We start from the raw sequence: 17,432 nt of genomic DNA on the forward strand, positions 1-17,432 counted from the left end.
GCAAAAACGCAAAAAAATCTGAAAACCCACTCCGTGGGAGTACCTCCTGTGCAGCTTCCCTTCGCAGGGCAGCTCACCGGATGATGGGATTGGGGCAAAGCCTTCGGGACCCCCAATCTTTGATAGGAGGGAAACCACGGGGTAACATCCCTGGGTCAGATTGCGGGAGAGTGTGTCGGAGTGGTGCTGAGGTGTCGTCCACCAGACGGCGGTCTCCTTGGGTTAACCTGAGGTGGTCCCTTCGGGTGGGTGCCTGGAATGTACTATCCCTAAGAGAGGATGATCACCTGTCTCTGTTATCATCTGAGCTCAAGCGTTTGGACATCGGGATTGCAGCTCTCTCTGAGGTTCGGAGACCGGATTGCGGCGAGATAATGGTGGGTGGTCACACCTACTATTGGTCTGGTCGCTCTGATGGTTACCATACCCAAGGAGTTGCTGTAGCTGTGTCCAATAAGCTGACCCCAATGATAATTGAGGTAACACCGGTCAACGAGCGTATTATGAGATTAAGGATTCGTCACTCCTTAGGTGTCATTTCCCTGGTCTCTATTTATGCTCCGACTGAGGAGAGTGACCTCACCGTGAAGGACACATTCTACGCCACACTCGAGTCTGTGGTTGATCAGTGCCCCAGACGAGATACACTTCTAGTCTTGGGGGATTTCAATGCATCGACTGGAACTGATAGGGATGGTTATGAGGTGTGTGTTGGTCCCCATGGGTCAGGAACTATGAACCAGAATAGCACTAAGTTCCTTGACTTTGCAAGAAGTCATGGACTTAGGGTGGCTGGTTCATGGTTTCAGCGCCCACAAGCTCATCGCTGGACTTGGTATTCCAACGCTGGCGGTGTGGCAAAGGAGATTGACCATGTCCTCATTGACGGTCGTTGGAGGATGATCCAGAACTGCAGGGTCTACCGGAGTGCTCAGTTCCTCAATACTGACCACAGGCTTGTTGTAGCAACTCTAAAGCTGCACCTTAAATCCTGGAGAATGGTACCATCCCAGCCGAGGCTGGATGTTGCCAAGCTCAGGGATGAGAGAGTAGCTGAGGAGTTTGCGAACAGGCTGAGTGGACACTTGGGGGTCTGGGTGCTTTGGGGGGTCCTGAAGAGTTGTGGAGCACCTTCAAGACCACCGTCCTTGATGTTGCCGGTGGATGCCTTGGAGTTCACCGCAGGGCAAAGAAGAATTTTGTTTCTCAAGGGACACTGGATACCATTGACCAGAGTCGCAGGGCCAGGCTGAATGGCAGAGCTGAGCTGTTCAGGGAGCTGAGGCGTAAAACTGTACGTGCACTGAGGGTGGACAAGGAGGCCTATGTGCGAGGAATCTGTGAGGGGGTAGAGCATCACCTGTGGACAGGTGATTCTCGTCCCGCTTACAGGGGAATTCGCGCATTACGTTCATCCAAGCCCATCCCTCGGATCACTGCAGTTCGAGCAGAGAGTGGTAGGCTCTTGACAGAGGAGTCTGAAGTGAAGGCCCGCTGGGCCGGTTACTTTGAGCGGTTGTACCAGGCTGATCCCCCAGCTGTCGAGTTGGACGTCAAGGGTGTTACAATCCCTGTTGCTGACCCTCGAATCAACTGTGGTCCACCATCGCTTGAGGAAACACGGGCTGCGGTGAACCAGTTGAAACGGGGCAAAGCTCCAGGGATCTGTGGCATCCATGCTGAACTTCTCAAGGCTGGTGGAAATGCTGCACTCGCGTCGTTGCATGCAGTTTTGTGCTCTGCCTGGAACACAGGCATCATCCCAACTGACTGGAAGAGGGGCCTTGTTGTCCCTCTCTGGAAAGGGAAGGGTGATCGCCAAGACTGCAACAACTACCGAGGGGTGACGCTGCTCTCAGTGCCGGGCAAGGTCTTTGCTCGGATAATTCTTGATAGGGTTCGCCACCATCTGCATGAGCACCAGCGTCCAGAGCAGTCAGGCTTTACACCAAAGAGGTCAACGATTGACCGTATCCTTGCACTTCGTGTCCTCACCGAACGCAGACGAGAGTTTCGGCAGGGGCTGCTTGCAGCCTATGTTGATCTCTGTAAAGCGTTCGATTCAGTGAATCGGGATGTCCTCTGGAGGATTCTTGGTCTTCGTGGGGTGCCACCGAAACTGATCGATCTGATGTCTGAACTCTACTCTGGTACTGAGAGTGCTGTGAAGTGTGGTGGTACCGCCTCTGACTTATTTCCAGTTGTTACTGGAGTTCGTCAGGGATGTGTACTTGCCCCCACACTTTTCAGCACTTGTATGGACTGGATTTTTGGGAGGATGTCGGAGAGATCAAGTTGCGGTGCATCGTTTGGCAATGTCAAGATCTCGGACCTTGATTTTGCAGATGATGCAGTCATCTTTGCGGAGACTTTAGACATCCTCTTGGGGGCCCTCGAGGTGCTGAATGAGGAGTCGGAGCCGTTGGGATTACGGATTTCTTGGGTCAAAACAAAGATCCAGGCTTTCGGTGACATCTTGGATGCTGCTGTCCTGTCTGTGTCTGTTTGTGGTGAGGATGTTTAGGTCGTGGAGAGATTCACTTACCTTGGCAGTGATATTCATGTCTCCGCAGGTTGTGAGCCGGAGGTCAATAGACGTCTGGGTCGGGCCTGGGGAGTCATGGATTCACTGGATCATGGGGTGTGGCGCTGCCGGTACCTGTGCGGGAGGACGAAAGTCCGAGTCTTCAGGTCCTTGGTACTTCCAGTCTTGCTCTATGGGTGCGAGACTTGGACTTTGACCAAGGATCTGAGACGGAGACTTAATTCCTTTGGTACCAGGTCTCTTCGGAGAATCCTTGGCTATCGCTGGTCGGATTTTGTGACCAACGAGCGGTTGCTGAGAGAGACTCGGATGAGATTTGTTACCTGCATAGTCCGTGAGCGTCAGCTGCGGCTGTATGGACATGTGGCTCGTTTTCCTGACGCTGATCCTGCTCACCAGATTCTCTCAGCGAGGGAGTCTCATGAGTGGAGGAGGCCAGTGGGCCAACCACGTGCCTCATGGTTGCAGCAGGTTGACCATCATCTCAAGGAGATAGGGATAGGCCTGGCATCTGCCTGGGGGATGGCCAGACGGAGGCCCCTGGAGTACCGGCGGAAAGTGGACGCAGCGACGCGCTGTTCTGGCACATGCTCCCATACCTGACCTGAGAGGGATGGGGTGGGGAACATGGGGAACAGAAGATGGACATTACAGGGACTTTCAGGAAGGAAAGCAGGGAATTTGAAGGAGGTGGGTTTGGGGTGGATTAATGGGGGTAGAAAATAGAGGATTTACATGGGGGATGATAAGAGGTGGTGGTGAACAGCTGTTTTGAAGGCCTGGAGGGAAGAATGGGATTGAAAAGAGTGAGGGAGTTTATTCCAAAGGCGGGTAAAAAGAGGAATGAAAGAGTGAAGGTGAGCAGTGATTCGTGATTTTGGTAGTTTTACCAGAAGGGGGTTGTTGGTGGACCTTGAGCACACTGTGCAAATATTGTGGGGACAAATCACAGACACAGAAGTGGGGGGGGGGTGGCGAGACCGGAGAGGAGACGGTAGAAGACAGAAAGACCACCGACCTGCCTGCAGTGAGAAAGTGAGAGGCCCAAGGACTCAACCTCATCGCGGGAGATGCCAATGATCTGAAATGCCTTGGTTTCCACAGCGTGAAACCGAGAGAGGTAAACAGCAACACCAGGATGAAAATGTAACGACAGATCTAGTCTGGAAAACTTAGCTTTGATGAACTGGAAGGATGAACTTCATGACGCAACGTTCAACGTGTTCAGAACCGGAAATGGAACGAGGAACTTCACGACTCAACGTTGAACATACTCAGAACCGGAACCACAAATCAAACAACATATCATTCTTCATTGAACATATTTCACTTTCCAGGTTGGTGGCTGTTTCCAACATTATTCCTTCAGTGGAGAATGTGGGTCTAATCACAAGTGAGAGATGAGGTGTGAAGTTAAAAACACACGTCCCTTGGTGGCAACATTGATTCATTTCATTTTCTTGCCCCGTCACTTGCTCACTAATCACGCTTTCTGATTTTTCTCTTGTATTCATCATCCCATTTCCCACATAATGAACTGCAAACAGTTGAAGAACTCATGAATACTGACCCAAAACCCTAATGTTCTCCACCGATCAATCCGAAACATGCGGGCGGTAAACTCCGAATTTGAGTTTATTCAAAAGATCAAACAAAAGTCGCAACTCAAACTCCATCGCAGCATGGTACACAACAAAGCAAACTCTCGACTTCTTCCTCTCTTCCCATTGAACTCTACTTCCCACGTATATCCTGGGAGAGACAACATTCAGGAAAATCCCTCCCTCGACAAATTACTCTTATTTGATGGACAATTCTGTCTCTGGAAGTACCAGAAATCTCTTGAACCCCGACGATCTTTCTACACAATTTGAAGTCTAACTTCTGTTCCGTTCGTAACTCATGGAGAAACACACACACCGGAGGTCGTTTATTTCCACTCCTTAACACGATACATGCAGAAGCAGAAGGAGAAAACGAAGAACAATCACAGCTTGACCTATTACGTCACAGAGTAGCCCATGATTCCAGCAATAGTCAGGTCTATATTCCGTTCCACATGACAACTACAACATGATAACCTGTTACCTTTTCAAATAACTCAACCTGTGCAATGAACATCTCGCCTCAGGAAACATTACACAGTCATATATATATATATATATATATATATATATATATATATATATATATATATATATATATATATATATATATATATATATATATATATATATATATATATATATAAACAACCAATTAATTCCACATCGAATAATAAACATACAATCGTTGACGTCACACTGTACCAAAACACTGCCCAACACAGGTTTCAGTGAATAATTTGCGACAGATGCCTGATATTTTGGCTTATCATGAAAAAAAAACAAACTCTAAAATGTAACTTTTGTTGTAATAAATTTGAAACTGCACTCATGAAAGATTTCAAAGTATTGTTGAGGTTTCCCGCTGGCGCGTCGCCACGAGCACGACCCTCAATGAAGCAGTGGGGCCATCTCGGCTCGATCGCACGGGATTTACAGATCGCCGGCCCGGGTAAGCCCGGGTCGACAGGTCCTGATAGTTTTAGGACCGAAATATGCCAATGGGGAAATCATGTGGGGTAGGGTTAAATTGCCAACCTCAACTTACCTAAGTACCCACGTGATCCAGCTACCAGGGTACTTCACCCTCGGCGGAACTCGTACGGAAGCGAGCCTCTTAAGCAGCCCGTCCCGTGTGCGTAGCCGAGCGGTGATATCGCCGAATTCCGCCGGCCCGATAATCTTGGGACCCTGGCAATGGTCGACTAATCCCTCACACGCACGACATGCTCAGCCAATGAAGGAAACGACACGACGAGCTGAGTACATTTAACAATTGGGGTTTATTTTACAATAACAAGCGAAATCCTTCAATACAGCGCGTGTGGTAAAGCAAATGAGTATACTAATGTTAAAATATGCAATTTATGCTTTTTCAGTTGAAAAACAATGAAAAAAAGTACTTAATATTTGAAATGTAAAAATCTCGTTATTATTGTAAGTAAATTTCAACTACTAATGCATGACGAAACATTGTTTATGGCTAATATTAAAGAGAATGATGGCATAAGAAGAACTTAGCTTTCAGCGTTCGGCGCGAAATGCCATGGTGGGTGGAAATGACGTCTTTCGTTCGTTCGTACATGAGAGGGAAGTGTTTCTTGGTTTTTTTCTGTCAAGCAATAAATTCAATGGTTTTCACATATATAACATGTCAGTTTCACAAATTTCCATTGAAAAAAGGCAGTATTGTATGAATCTAATGTGTCGTTCATGCGGAAACCGGCAAATTATTATTATCTCCAGATATTTCCTTCAGTTGTGGGCATTTCCGTGAATTGTTTCCGTCAGTTGTCGGCCCATGAATACTCGGATATTTCCGTCAATTGTCGCAATTTCCGTCTCGGTTACGCACTGCCATCTACCGGACGGCCGTCATTGGCTGTCTTGAGGCACGTAGGGGGGGGGGGACTGGAGACACCCGAGACGTGGTAGACACCGGGGACATTTCAAACTCGGTGCAATTGTATACCAGCACACGCGCTGTCATAAGCAGGGACTGAGGGAAGCACATAAGGGAAGATTTATACCGAATAATAAGCAAGGCAAATAATATACTGCACAGGCACTTATACAGTTCACTACTTATTAGACGGGGCACACACACACACACACACACACACACACACACACACACACACACACACACACACACACACACACACACACACACACACACCCAGACAGAAATGGACCCCCTGGGTCTTTAATGGGACCTCCAGCCCGGAGGACAGTCGGGCTGAGGGTCAGGGTCGGGCCGAGGGTCAGGGTCCGGCTACCTAGCCACGAGCACGCAGCTGGACGTCCCCTGGTCGTGAAACTCGTGTTGCCATCCCAGCCATCCGGAAGGTGACAACGCGAAGATCTGGTGCCGGGACGAGATCGCTTCAGAAGCCAAAATGATGAGCCGGGCAGAGAAGAAAAACGGGAGAAGACAAGCAGGGAACGAACGACGACGAAATCTCCTCAGAACAGCGCTTTTTGTGTTCGCGCTTTTAAAAATCCTCATCAGTAGGAAAACACAGCCAACTCAGGAACATCCTTCCCCTCCTCAGAACACACCTTCGCCTTCCTCCCGCTCAAAGAACACTTCTCTCCTCCCCACTCGCCCTCCCATTGGACCGGAGGCCCCATGTGACTCCTCGTCTGCTCCCGATTGGACAGGAGCGCGGTGGGCGGGGCACTCCCTCCCTTGGGCGGAGTCTCCAGCGGGAGGGGGCATTCGTGGCTCCGCCTATGGTCTCTCCTCAGACCGCGTGGTTCATGGCGACGGTGCTGGGTTGGAGGCGGAGCGTGGAAGACGCCGGCTCCCCGCCGATTGGCCACGGTCGCGTGGTGACAGGAGTGAAGCGAGGGCGATGCGGTGCAGTCAGCGATGATGTAGTTGGTGGTGTAAAAAATAACCAAAAGAAAACCTAACTATTAAAACAACTTCACAGCGCAGGAACATTTAATTACCCATTAGACCAGGGTCGGGACCCTAACTGGCAACATGCACTTACCGATATAACTGAGCTAAAGGACCTGAATGTTGAGTGCGATCGCTTTCCAAATCCACAACAGTATGAAATAATTTGATTCTTGATATTTATTCTGTTTCCATCTTTTTCAGAATGACCCAGTGCTCCTTCAACTCAATCAAGTGAGTAAGGCTCAAAAACAAACAAACAATGTCAACTCTATTTTACTGTAATATCATGGTGGTGGTATGCCTGGTGTTTTCTTAATGATTATGGCGGTGGGCTTGGGATCCGAGGATCCTGAGTTCAAATCCTACTTGGCTGTTGAATTAATACCAGGTGGGGTTGACTCAGCCTGTCAACCTTCCGAGCTTGGCAAAATGAGTGCAAGCTCCCTGGTATCCTGCATCGGAGTGGTGACCCGTCCAGGATTGTGCCCAATAGCCAAGGGGACTGCTTAGGCAGCACCAACGCTCTGGACAGAATATGGTCCCAATGGATCGATGGATGGTGGGCTTGTCTATGAGCTTCTTCCTATAGCCTGGGTTCGAATCCCTTCTTCTGGAGATACTCATAAACTATCACCTTGCTGTTTCACGTGTTTCACATTTCACAAAGTGTGGTGTTTCTCAGAGCGATGTTAACATGGTTGGGCTATTTTCATTTTATTCCGCTGGTGGTTGTTGGAGATCACACAGTGTCTTTCGTGAAGAGTGGGTAAGTTATCGCTGCCACCCAGAGCGGATTATAAATTCTGCTTAAAATAAGCTTCAGTTGTACGTCATGCCTGGCTATCTGGTCCTCGAAAAAATTGGGCTAAAAACTTTCCTGAGCAGACCACACAAGAATGTGGGAGTAATTATGGCTGATGTAGTAGTGGTTGTGTTAGTAGTCGTCATAATCGTAGAAGACATTAATTGGAAAAACTCTGATGATATGAAGTTGAAGGAATGATACCAGACATATTCAAGGTGCACTCGGCCCACACAGGCTCCATGACAATCCTGGTAAATTTACTTGTAATTGAGTATTTCCAGTTTCCAACAGATCTTGCACTTTTGCAACTCCGATGAGTAAACTCAAGATCACGCAGACATATTTGTGTTTTGCAGGAATCACCTTTAAATTGCACCATTGCTGGAGGGATGATCTGTAGAAAGCTCGTCTTCAAAGGCATTCCATTCTCCGGCCACGCAAGGTTAGTTACATGAAGCACTTGTGGAAATTTGGTTTTGTGCTAATTGTTGTACTCCATGTGCTGTGATAAAAACAACCTATACGCCAAGAAAACCTATGGAAAACCAACACGCCAAGGTGAACAACGAGTAGCCAAGATCTTGTGAAAAAAGCCAAGGAGTGGTCACACTGATGTGAAATGTCTGAAACTGATGTGAAACTGATGTGAAATGGCAATGAAATGTTTCAGTTAATGGTAAAAACTTGCACATAGCGGGCTGGACGATGAACATGCCTGCCTGTTCTAGTTTTCCTCATTTCAGGTTGCTGAGTGGAATATTTTGGAGAAGACGTAAGAGGGCTCGATGCTGCTGGTGCAGTAGGTGACAAGGTAGAAGAAGTCTCGATGGCCTGTGAAGTCGACGTTGCTCGTGAGGAGGTAAAAGCAGAGCAGTCTTCAATGTGGGCTGGTTTCAAACGATCGATGCTGACGCATTCATTGTCCTTAATGTCCAAGGTGAAAAACTTGTCGGACCCTCGAAGGACTAGATACGGCCCATCATATGGTGGCTGTAGAGGCGTTCTCACGGCATCGTGTCGTACAAAGACGTGTGTGCATGTGTGAAGATCTGAATGGATCTGTGGTCGTCGATGTTGGGACCGCATGGGTGTTGGCTGAAGATCATGCATGTGTCATTTCAACCGGTGCAAAAAATTGCTGGGATCCATGTCACTCATACTCATGGTGCTCTGAACTCTCCTGGTAACTAAATGATGGTCCCGTAGACAAGTTCAGCCGTGGAGCACCCCGAATCCGGCTTGACTGCTGTCCGAATGCTCAACAAGACGAGAGGAAGTTCCTCAATCCATTGTGTGTTTGCATGAGCTTTGAGACCAGCTTTAATCAGTCGGTGGAAACGGCATTGAAAATATCTGTTAACATCTCGCTTACCTTCTCAGCCACCTCCCTCAATACTCTCAGGTGCATATTACATGTCCCCAGAGCCTTACCTTCTCTTAGATTTCCTCGCTGTTCCTTTACTTCCTCCAATCCAACCTGGATCTTCTGTAAAAGCTCTTCCTCACCACCTTGATATATACTCTCAGCTATTGGCAATTCTCCTGACTGTTCTTGTGTAAAAGTTGAAGCAAGATACCTGTTTAATAAGCCTGCCATCTCACTTTCATCACTAACCACTCTCCTGGTGCTATTCCTCAATGGAGTCACACTGGTCCTAACCTGTTGTTTTCCGCTGATAGAGTTGAAGAAATCCTTGCTATTATGTTTAATTGTCTTAGCCATGTCCTTCTCAAACTCTCTTTGCCGAGTTATTTTTTTTAACTTGCCTCTGTTTACTCCAATAGTGATTTAAGTCTTACTCCAGTCCTCTTATTTTAAACCTAATAAATGCATTCTGCTTCTCCTTAGTAGCGTTCCTTATCTCCCTGATCTCTTTCAGCTGATAGTTTTACACCTCATTGGAATGTACTTACTCTGCACTCTACACATTTAGTCCTTGAAAGTTTCCCATTTCTCTGATGCTGATTGTCCTGTTGTTGGAGTCTCCCAATCGGCATCACCCAACTCTCTCCTCACACCCTCAAAGTTTGCCTTCCTGAAATCTAATCGCCTTCCCCTACTATCCTGAACTCTAACCCTTAACAGAATCTTTGCACACACAATGTTATGGTCACTTGCTCCTAAATCCACCTTACATCCAAGTTTTGTGTCATGTACAAATTTGGAAAGCCTACTCTTCACTCCACAATTAAAACAAGGTGTCCCAAAAGTCACCGATGGATTTAGAAATTAAATAACACGAGCAGATACCCGTCTACGATGGGTATAGGGGACAGGACGGATCACAATACTCGGTTACGGTAGTTTATTTGGATGTTTTGCGCTACATTCAACAGCTCAGTTCATATTGGTGGCGTGTCTGGGTGCCTACGGTAGCGTTTGAGATCGGTCGCTTTAGATTGTTGGCCTGAACACATAGTGCTGGATGAGTAACATGAACGATTTGACATATTCATCGTTTCTATATTACCTTCATCAACAGATTAACAACATGGCAGGATAAAAGTCGTAAATGCTGAGTTGAACAAACGTCTTGAACTCATGGACTTAGTAAAGTCAAGCACGTCATCTGCGACCCGGCTGTCAGGTTGCTGCCAAACGCTGCTGATTGTGACGTCATCAATTCCCTCTGAAAATTCGATCTATATTCGAATCTATGAATCTGCTATTACCTGCGTAAATACATGGAACACATAATGTGAAGATTTCGGAAGGATGAACAGAATATGTCGGAGAAAAGTGCGTGAGAAGTTCCAGACTTACGCCCATTATATTATGATTGTTTTACCCATTGTTCTAATTTTCGTCACAAGTTCGTTTCCTGTATTTATCCGAAACGTCATTTCCTGCATTAGCTTCTCCCTCTTATAACTAATGAAGCTGCAAATTGGAGCTTTGAAATGGAAATAGCCCCAAAGTTGAAAGATAAAACTTAATATGTAGACTGAATAATATAACTCACGATGCGTTCTCCATAACAACTAATTATTTCGTAAGAAGAACATATCCGGGTTAAAAACAAAATTTTAATTTAAACTCCCCATTGAAGCGACGCGGGGTGTTCTCATTGACCCTCATTTTCGGGATTTTTTGAAGTTATCGCTTCTCGGCCTCTCAAGGCTAAGATCAAGTGTAGTATCTGTTCTTATTGGTTTAATAACCAATATGTCTCACATCGTGGGACTTATCTATTAAACATATTTTTGTTTGGAGGAGTCAGATTACGAGCTTGCTCTGTCTGTTCCACGCATTGTCCTGGTATTGCATTATCTCCAGGATCAGTGCACCTCTTATAGAAGCAAAGAAAAGAACGAACAGGTTTTGTTTAAAATTTAATCAAAAAGTTTTATGAGGAAAAGTAACCATCCTGAACCCATTCTCTCAAATTTTCATGTTCCCCTTTCTGTCTCCCTCTTCATCCCACCTTCTGAATGCTTCCCCCTCACATCCTATCGAACCCAACCCCACACCCTTCCCTTACACCACCATCTCAGATTGTCCTCAATCCGAAACCATGATCCCACATACTCTTCTTAACACCACCCGCCAAATCTCTCCTCCTTCCAATTTTCCAGTTTTCCCTCCTTGGAGTATCCGTATTGTCCATCCCGTACCTGTTTTTTTGCGTGTTTCGTGTCCTGTTTTTGTCCATTACGTCCTGTTCCTTTCAGTGCACTCAGTCTTCCATGAGCCTCGACGATGTATACAAAAAAGTAAGCCAATAAGACGATCGTCTTCTTATTTTTCTTCTTCTTCTTGTGCAGCCGACATTATTGGATGGGGGGGGGCACAGCTGTTCCCCCATGCCAGTATCCAGGTACTCATTTTCAGCAACACCAGAAGGATCACTGGCTGAGTCAACCTCACCTGGGGTTATTTGAACGGAAAACAGGGCTCGAACTCAGGACCTCTAAGACCCCAAGCCATCCACCCCCACCAGGGCAATGTAGCCCATTTTTTCACTTGATCAGGAACAAATTGCAACAGAATTTTTTTAGCACAATGCATTTCTATAAGGTCCCCAGAACACCAAACAAAAAGTCCTAAGAAATCCCTGTTGCGGAAATACGTCTAATTTGCATAAATCCAATATGGCAGCCAAATATCAATATTGTGCCATATCTTTGCTCACAGATGACATATTTGAGTGATTTCAACTTCTAGAATGGGTATTTTGTATGTAAGGATGCATTTAGCATACTTTTAAACTTCCCTGGAACAAAATCTCATTTCCATAAATCCAATATGGCCACCAAATATCAATATCTTGCCAAATCTTTGCTCTCATATGATGTATTTTTGTGATTTCAATTTGTATAACGAGATCTTTGGATCTAAGGATGCATTTGTAAAACTTAAAAATTTCATTGGATGCATCTCGGACACTGCAGTATTTAACCAGATAAAAAGCTCATTTGCATAATTCCAACTGACCACCATATATAATTTGCTTTCAATCCATGATATCCACAATAAAAATGGCTTGACCCAAAACTAATATTTGGTGGACTCTGGTCAAATTTGAGGTTAATTATGTTATTGTTTCTACAAACATCATGGTATATGTTGCTATTTTACAATCCCCCTGAGGTACCCCTCACTAAATCGTGCAATCTGGGGGAATCCCTGGGGAATCCCCATGGGAAATCCCCTTTTGGCTGTTTCAATGGAAGTTCCAACATGGATGATATCATGATGTTCCACACAAGAAAGGCAAATCAAGGTGAGTAACCTGTTAAAAACTTGAATATTGTTATTACATTCCTTCAATTAATTACATAGGTTACATCAAATTGACAAATTACCCATTTTCTTACAGAAATAAGTAATACATATGAGATGCTAAACTAACCAGCTTACCAAGGGGCTCCAAATGGGTGGTTTTAACATGTTTAATATATTAAGTCGGTATACTTGTTATTTATTTCAATTTATAAGTTTATAAAATGTTTTAAGGAGATCTGTAATGGGTGTTAAAATAGAATCAAATATGTTGGCATTCATTGCTAATTTTTGTTTAATGTCATTATGTTTGCTCATATAAATTTAGGTCATATTGTACAAAAGTAAACTACTTTAAAATATAGTTTGAGCGAGGCTAATCTTTAACTTGTATGTACTGCTTTGCTGGAAATAAATAATAATAACAATAAAAATCTATTTGCAATTTTGACTAATTTAATATTCCACTAGTTCTGTGTAAATTTATCATCTTTCTTTCAGATAAACCAAAGTTGAATGCCGTGTTTTGTATCAACAGTAATGGAGAGGTGTTGCATACGTATGTAAAGAAACAACATCTGACACAAGACCGACTGTTGTTCTGCAAACAAAAGGCAGTGATGGGGTGAATCGTGCAAGTGATCAACGAGGGAGTGACTTGAGAACTGTTCCAGGAGAAAAGGTACATGTGGAATGTCGTCGCAGGTACTGTAAAGCCGAGAACAATGCTCGTGACGCAGCCTCTCATCAACAACCAATTGAAACACGATGTGATCTGCGTTCAGTGAAAAAAATATTCAGTTTTCAAGAGCACTGCATGTTCTGTGGACAACCTCTGAAATATGATAAGAAACGGAGAGAGGCTGATGTATTTCCAGTCAGAACAACAGACTTTCAGGACACCGTGCTTCAGATTTGCCATTCCAGGAATGACAAGTGGTCTGAAGTGGTGTCAGGTAGACTGGCATCAGTGAATGATCTACATGCAGCAGATGCAATATACCATCAGCAGTGCAGTAGTAATTTTAGGACTCGGAAGAATATTCCCAGTAGGCTACCTGTGGATACTGGGGACAATGCAAAAAGGTTCAAAGTCGGAAGACCTCCAACAAATGAGAGGACAGAAGCCTTCCTGAAAGTGGTACAATTATTTGGAAGAAAATGAAGATGAGCAAACAACAATAAAGGAACTTGTTCTGAAAATGACTGAATATCTTAAAGACACAGAGCATGAGCCATATACTGCTAAATCTATGAAGGCAAAAATACAGAAACACTTTGGTGAAACTACTCAAACTACTCAAACTCGACCCCCAACCTCAGCAGCTGCAAAGCATCACAGCCTCCGTGTATATTATCAGATGATGGAGTGGAAAGGAAGAAGCATCAATATGAAGCCGGAAGAGTGGCGATGGCACATGGTGGATGGACAATGTTTGCCAATACAAACTGACCAGCTTGCAGCCCATCAAAACTACTGGATGTCATCTGCTGTAACTGTAAAACAGACTGCAATACAAAGAGGTGCACATGCAGAAAGTATAGTCTGCATTGCAGTGCTGTTTGTGGCGAATGCTGTGGGACAAGTTGTGCCAACTCACAGCTACCAGATTTCACTGATGACTATAATGATGACCTTGATGGGCATCTTCAGTTGGGTATTAATATGCCTGCAATGAAACACTAGCCAAAGAAGTGACTGTCATAAATTTGATCACAAAATATCGATATTTGGTGGCCTTATTGGATTTTATTAAATTCATCCATCATTTTATTTAAACCCATCCAATCAAAATATTAAACTATCCCAAATTTAGCCTTTGATCCCCTCACATATTCTAGAAATATAAACCGTTCAAATATATCATCCAAGAGCAAAGATGTGGCAAAAATATTGATATTTGGCAGCCATATTGGATTTATGCAAATGAGATGTGTGTCAAAATACATCAAAGAAAATTGTTAAATACTCTAAATGCATTCTCGTATGCAAAAGATATATACTAGAAGTTGAAATGGCTCAAATATATCACCCAAGAGCAAAGATGTGGCAAAATATTGATATTTGGCGGCCATATTGGATTTATGCAAATGATATTTTGTTCCAGGGAAGTTTAAAAGGATCCTATATGCATCCTTGTATACAAAATACCCATTCTAGAAGTTGAAATCATCCAAATATGTCATCTGTGAGCAAAGATATGGCAAAATATTGATAATGGGCCACAATATTGGATTTATGAAAATGAAATTTTATTCCAGGGAAGTTTAAAAGTATTCCATGTACATCCTTGTATACAAAATACCCATTCTAGAAGTTGAAATCACCCAAATATTTCATCTGTGAGCAAAGATATGGCACAATATTGATAATGGGCCACCATATTGGATTTATGAAAATGAAATTTTATTCCAGGGAAGTTTAAAAGTATTCCATGTACATCCTTGTATACAAAATACCCATTCTAGAAGTTGAAATCACCCAAATATGCCATCTGTGAGCAAAGATATGGCACAATATTGATAGTGGGCCACCATATTGGATTTATGCAAATTTGACGTATTTCCGCAACAGGGATTTCTTAGGACTTTTAGTATGGTGTTGTGGGGACCTCATAGAAATGCATTGTGCTAAATAAATTTCTGTTGCAATTTGTTCCCAATCAAACCTTATTTTGCCTCAACTGGAAGCCAACACCAGGCAGTCTGGAGTTTAGGATATCTGTCTTTTCTCTTTCTCTCTGGACCTTTAATTTTCCTATCAGCCAAACCCACGCTCCGCGTGAAGTTTCTCAAGTGAGGGTTCGTTATGACGTCAATATATCCAGTGTTCACAATGTGATTTATAGAATTTCTTAATATACCATGTTTCTTGTGCCATTTTTTTGTGTCAAATTCACCTTCTGAGGAAGTCAGCATGTGCAGAAGAGGGTTTTACATTACAGATGCTGTATTCGAGGAGTGGCTTTCCGCCTCTCAGCGCTGAGGGTCTGTCGACGACAGACGTAATGACATCAGCGAATGACCGATGATGCCATGACGTCATTACGCCTCGCAGCGGTGACGTCACACGTCACCATGCAAATGAGAAGATGGGTCCACAAAATATGGCTTAGCGTATTAATATAATAATTTCTGTTTTTTTAATAATTAGTTTTTCTTTTCAGAATTTAGATTAACATTTGGAAATTACCCACGGAAAAATTCACAACTGAACGAGACCAAAATCGTGTAATTTTATTTTATATTTCATCGATCAATGACTCTCACCAAAAGAGCATACTGACGACACTTCAATGCCAGAAAACCACCTTCAGATTTTATGATTCGTCGGTTGATTCAACGTTTTCAGCAATATGGGTCAGTAAGTGACTTGCCACGATCTGGAAGACCACGTTCAGTCCGTTCACAGATTAATCGTGAACGTGTACTGGACAGTGTTCAAGAAGAACCAGGAACATCGATACGCAGATGTTCTGACCAGTTGGGGATGTCTCGGATGTCACTGTATCGCAGACTAAGAAACGATTTGCACCTGTACCCATACAAAGTGCAATTGTTGCAAAAGTTGAAACCGACTGATCAACGACAACGATTAAATTCCTCAGTCCAAATTCAGAGGTTGGTCAATGAAGAAAACGAATTTGTTCATGAACTGATCATGAGCGATGAAGCTCATTCCCATTTGAACGGTTTTGTGAATAAGCAGAACTGTAGGTTCTTGGAATTAGAGAATCCTTGGGCTATTCATCAACGTGAGTTGCATCCTCTCAAATGCACTGTCTGGTGTGGTGTAACGTCAGAAAGGATTATCGGCCATTATTTTTTTTGAAAACGAAGATGGCAGTGCAACGACGGTCACGAGTGAGCGGTATCCAGCCATGCTCGAGAATTTTGTGCGTCCTGCAGTGAAGGATAAACCTGAGATGTGGTTTCAACAAGATGGAGCCACTGCCCACATGGCATGAGCCACGGTGGAGCTTCTAAGGCATGGTGGACACCGAATAATTTCGCGAAATTCAGAAATTTCTTGGCCACCACGTTCTCCTGATTTGACGCCTCCTGATTATTTTCTTTGGGATTACCTAAAGGAGCGTGTAACATTAATAAGCCCCATACAATTCAGCAGCTCAAGGGAAACATCTGTGCAGAAATTCGAGGGTTGCATCCAGAGTTATTGTCCGATGTTATGGAAAATGCTGGCGAAAGAGCCTGTCTCTGCGAGGCCAAAAATGGAGGACATCTAAGCAGTGTGACCACTCCTTGGCTTTTTTCACAAGATCTTGGCTATTCGTTGTTCACCTTGGCGTCTTGGTTTTCTACAGGTTTTCTCGGTGTATCGATTTTCTATTATCATCGCTTTTTCGAAACCTTGTGAATTCTTGACTTTTTTCATTCGCTCACCTTGGCATTTATGAAAATGAGGAGTGGTCACATTGCGTCTAAAGCTGCATCATTTTCATAAATAAAGCAAATTTATATCAATTTTGTAAATTTTATTTTGGTATAAAAATAAACTTAAATTATTAAAAAAACAGAAATGTAATTTCATTTCTAAATACCTTGGTGACTTTTGGGACACCCGCAGATGTTCTGACCAGTTTCTTACAATGTTATCTTACAATGACCAGTTTCTGATAAAACTTTCTTAGAATGTTATCATTGCCCTCGTCGAACAATTCGGAGAGGGTGTTGGGTTTGGGTCTTCCGTATGTTACTTGGCAAAAAATATTTTTGACAAGTATGTTGATCGCCTCCGTTTTGTGTATTCGCCTCCGTTATATTCGATTCTATGAATCCGCTATCACCTGCGTAAATACATGGAACACATAATGTGATGATTT

At 44.0% G+C, this 17,432-nt stretch overlaps 1 protein-coding gene and 1 non-coding gene across 2 annotated transcripts in view; both read left to right on the forward strand.

Annotated features, from left to right (window-relative positions):
• Window positions 1-17,432, forward strand: part of LOC147013519 (galectin-8-like) — a 55,507-nt gene that overhangs the window by 20,981 nt on the left and 17,094 nt on the right. Inside the window, exons 6-7 of the mRNA XM_085855378.1 lie at window positions 7,262-7,291; window positions 8,222-8,307. Coding sequence (XP_085711504.1) covers window positions 7,262-7,291; window positions 8,222-8,307 — 116 coding nt within the window. The remainder of the gene's footprint in view (window positions 1-7,261; window positions 7,292-8,221; window positions 8,308-17,432) is intronic.
• Window positions 10,965-11,158, forward strand: LOC147013520 (U2 spliceosomal RNA). The gene has a single exon (XR_015051436.1). It is a non-coding gene; the product is annotated as a U2 spliceosomal RNA (small nuclear RNA).

This window comes from Eptatretus burgeri, chromosome 14 (assembly GCF_056783735.1).
Source record: "Eptatretus burgeri isolate ZD-2024b chromosome 14, Ebu_testis_v1, whole genome shotgun sequence".
Lineage (NCBI taxonomy): Eukaryota > Metazoa > Chordata > Myxini > Myxiniformes > Myxinidae > Eptatretus > Eptatretus burgeri.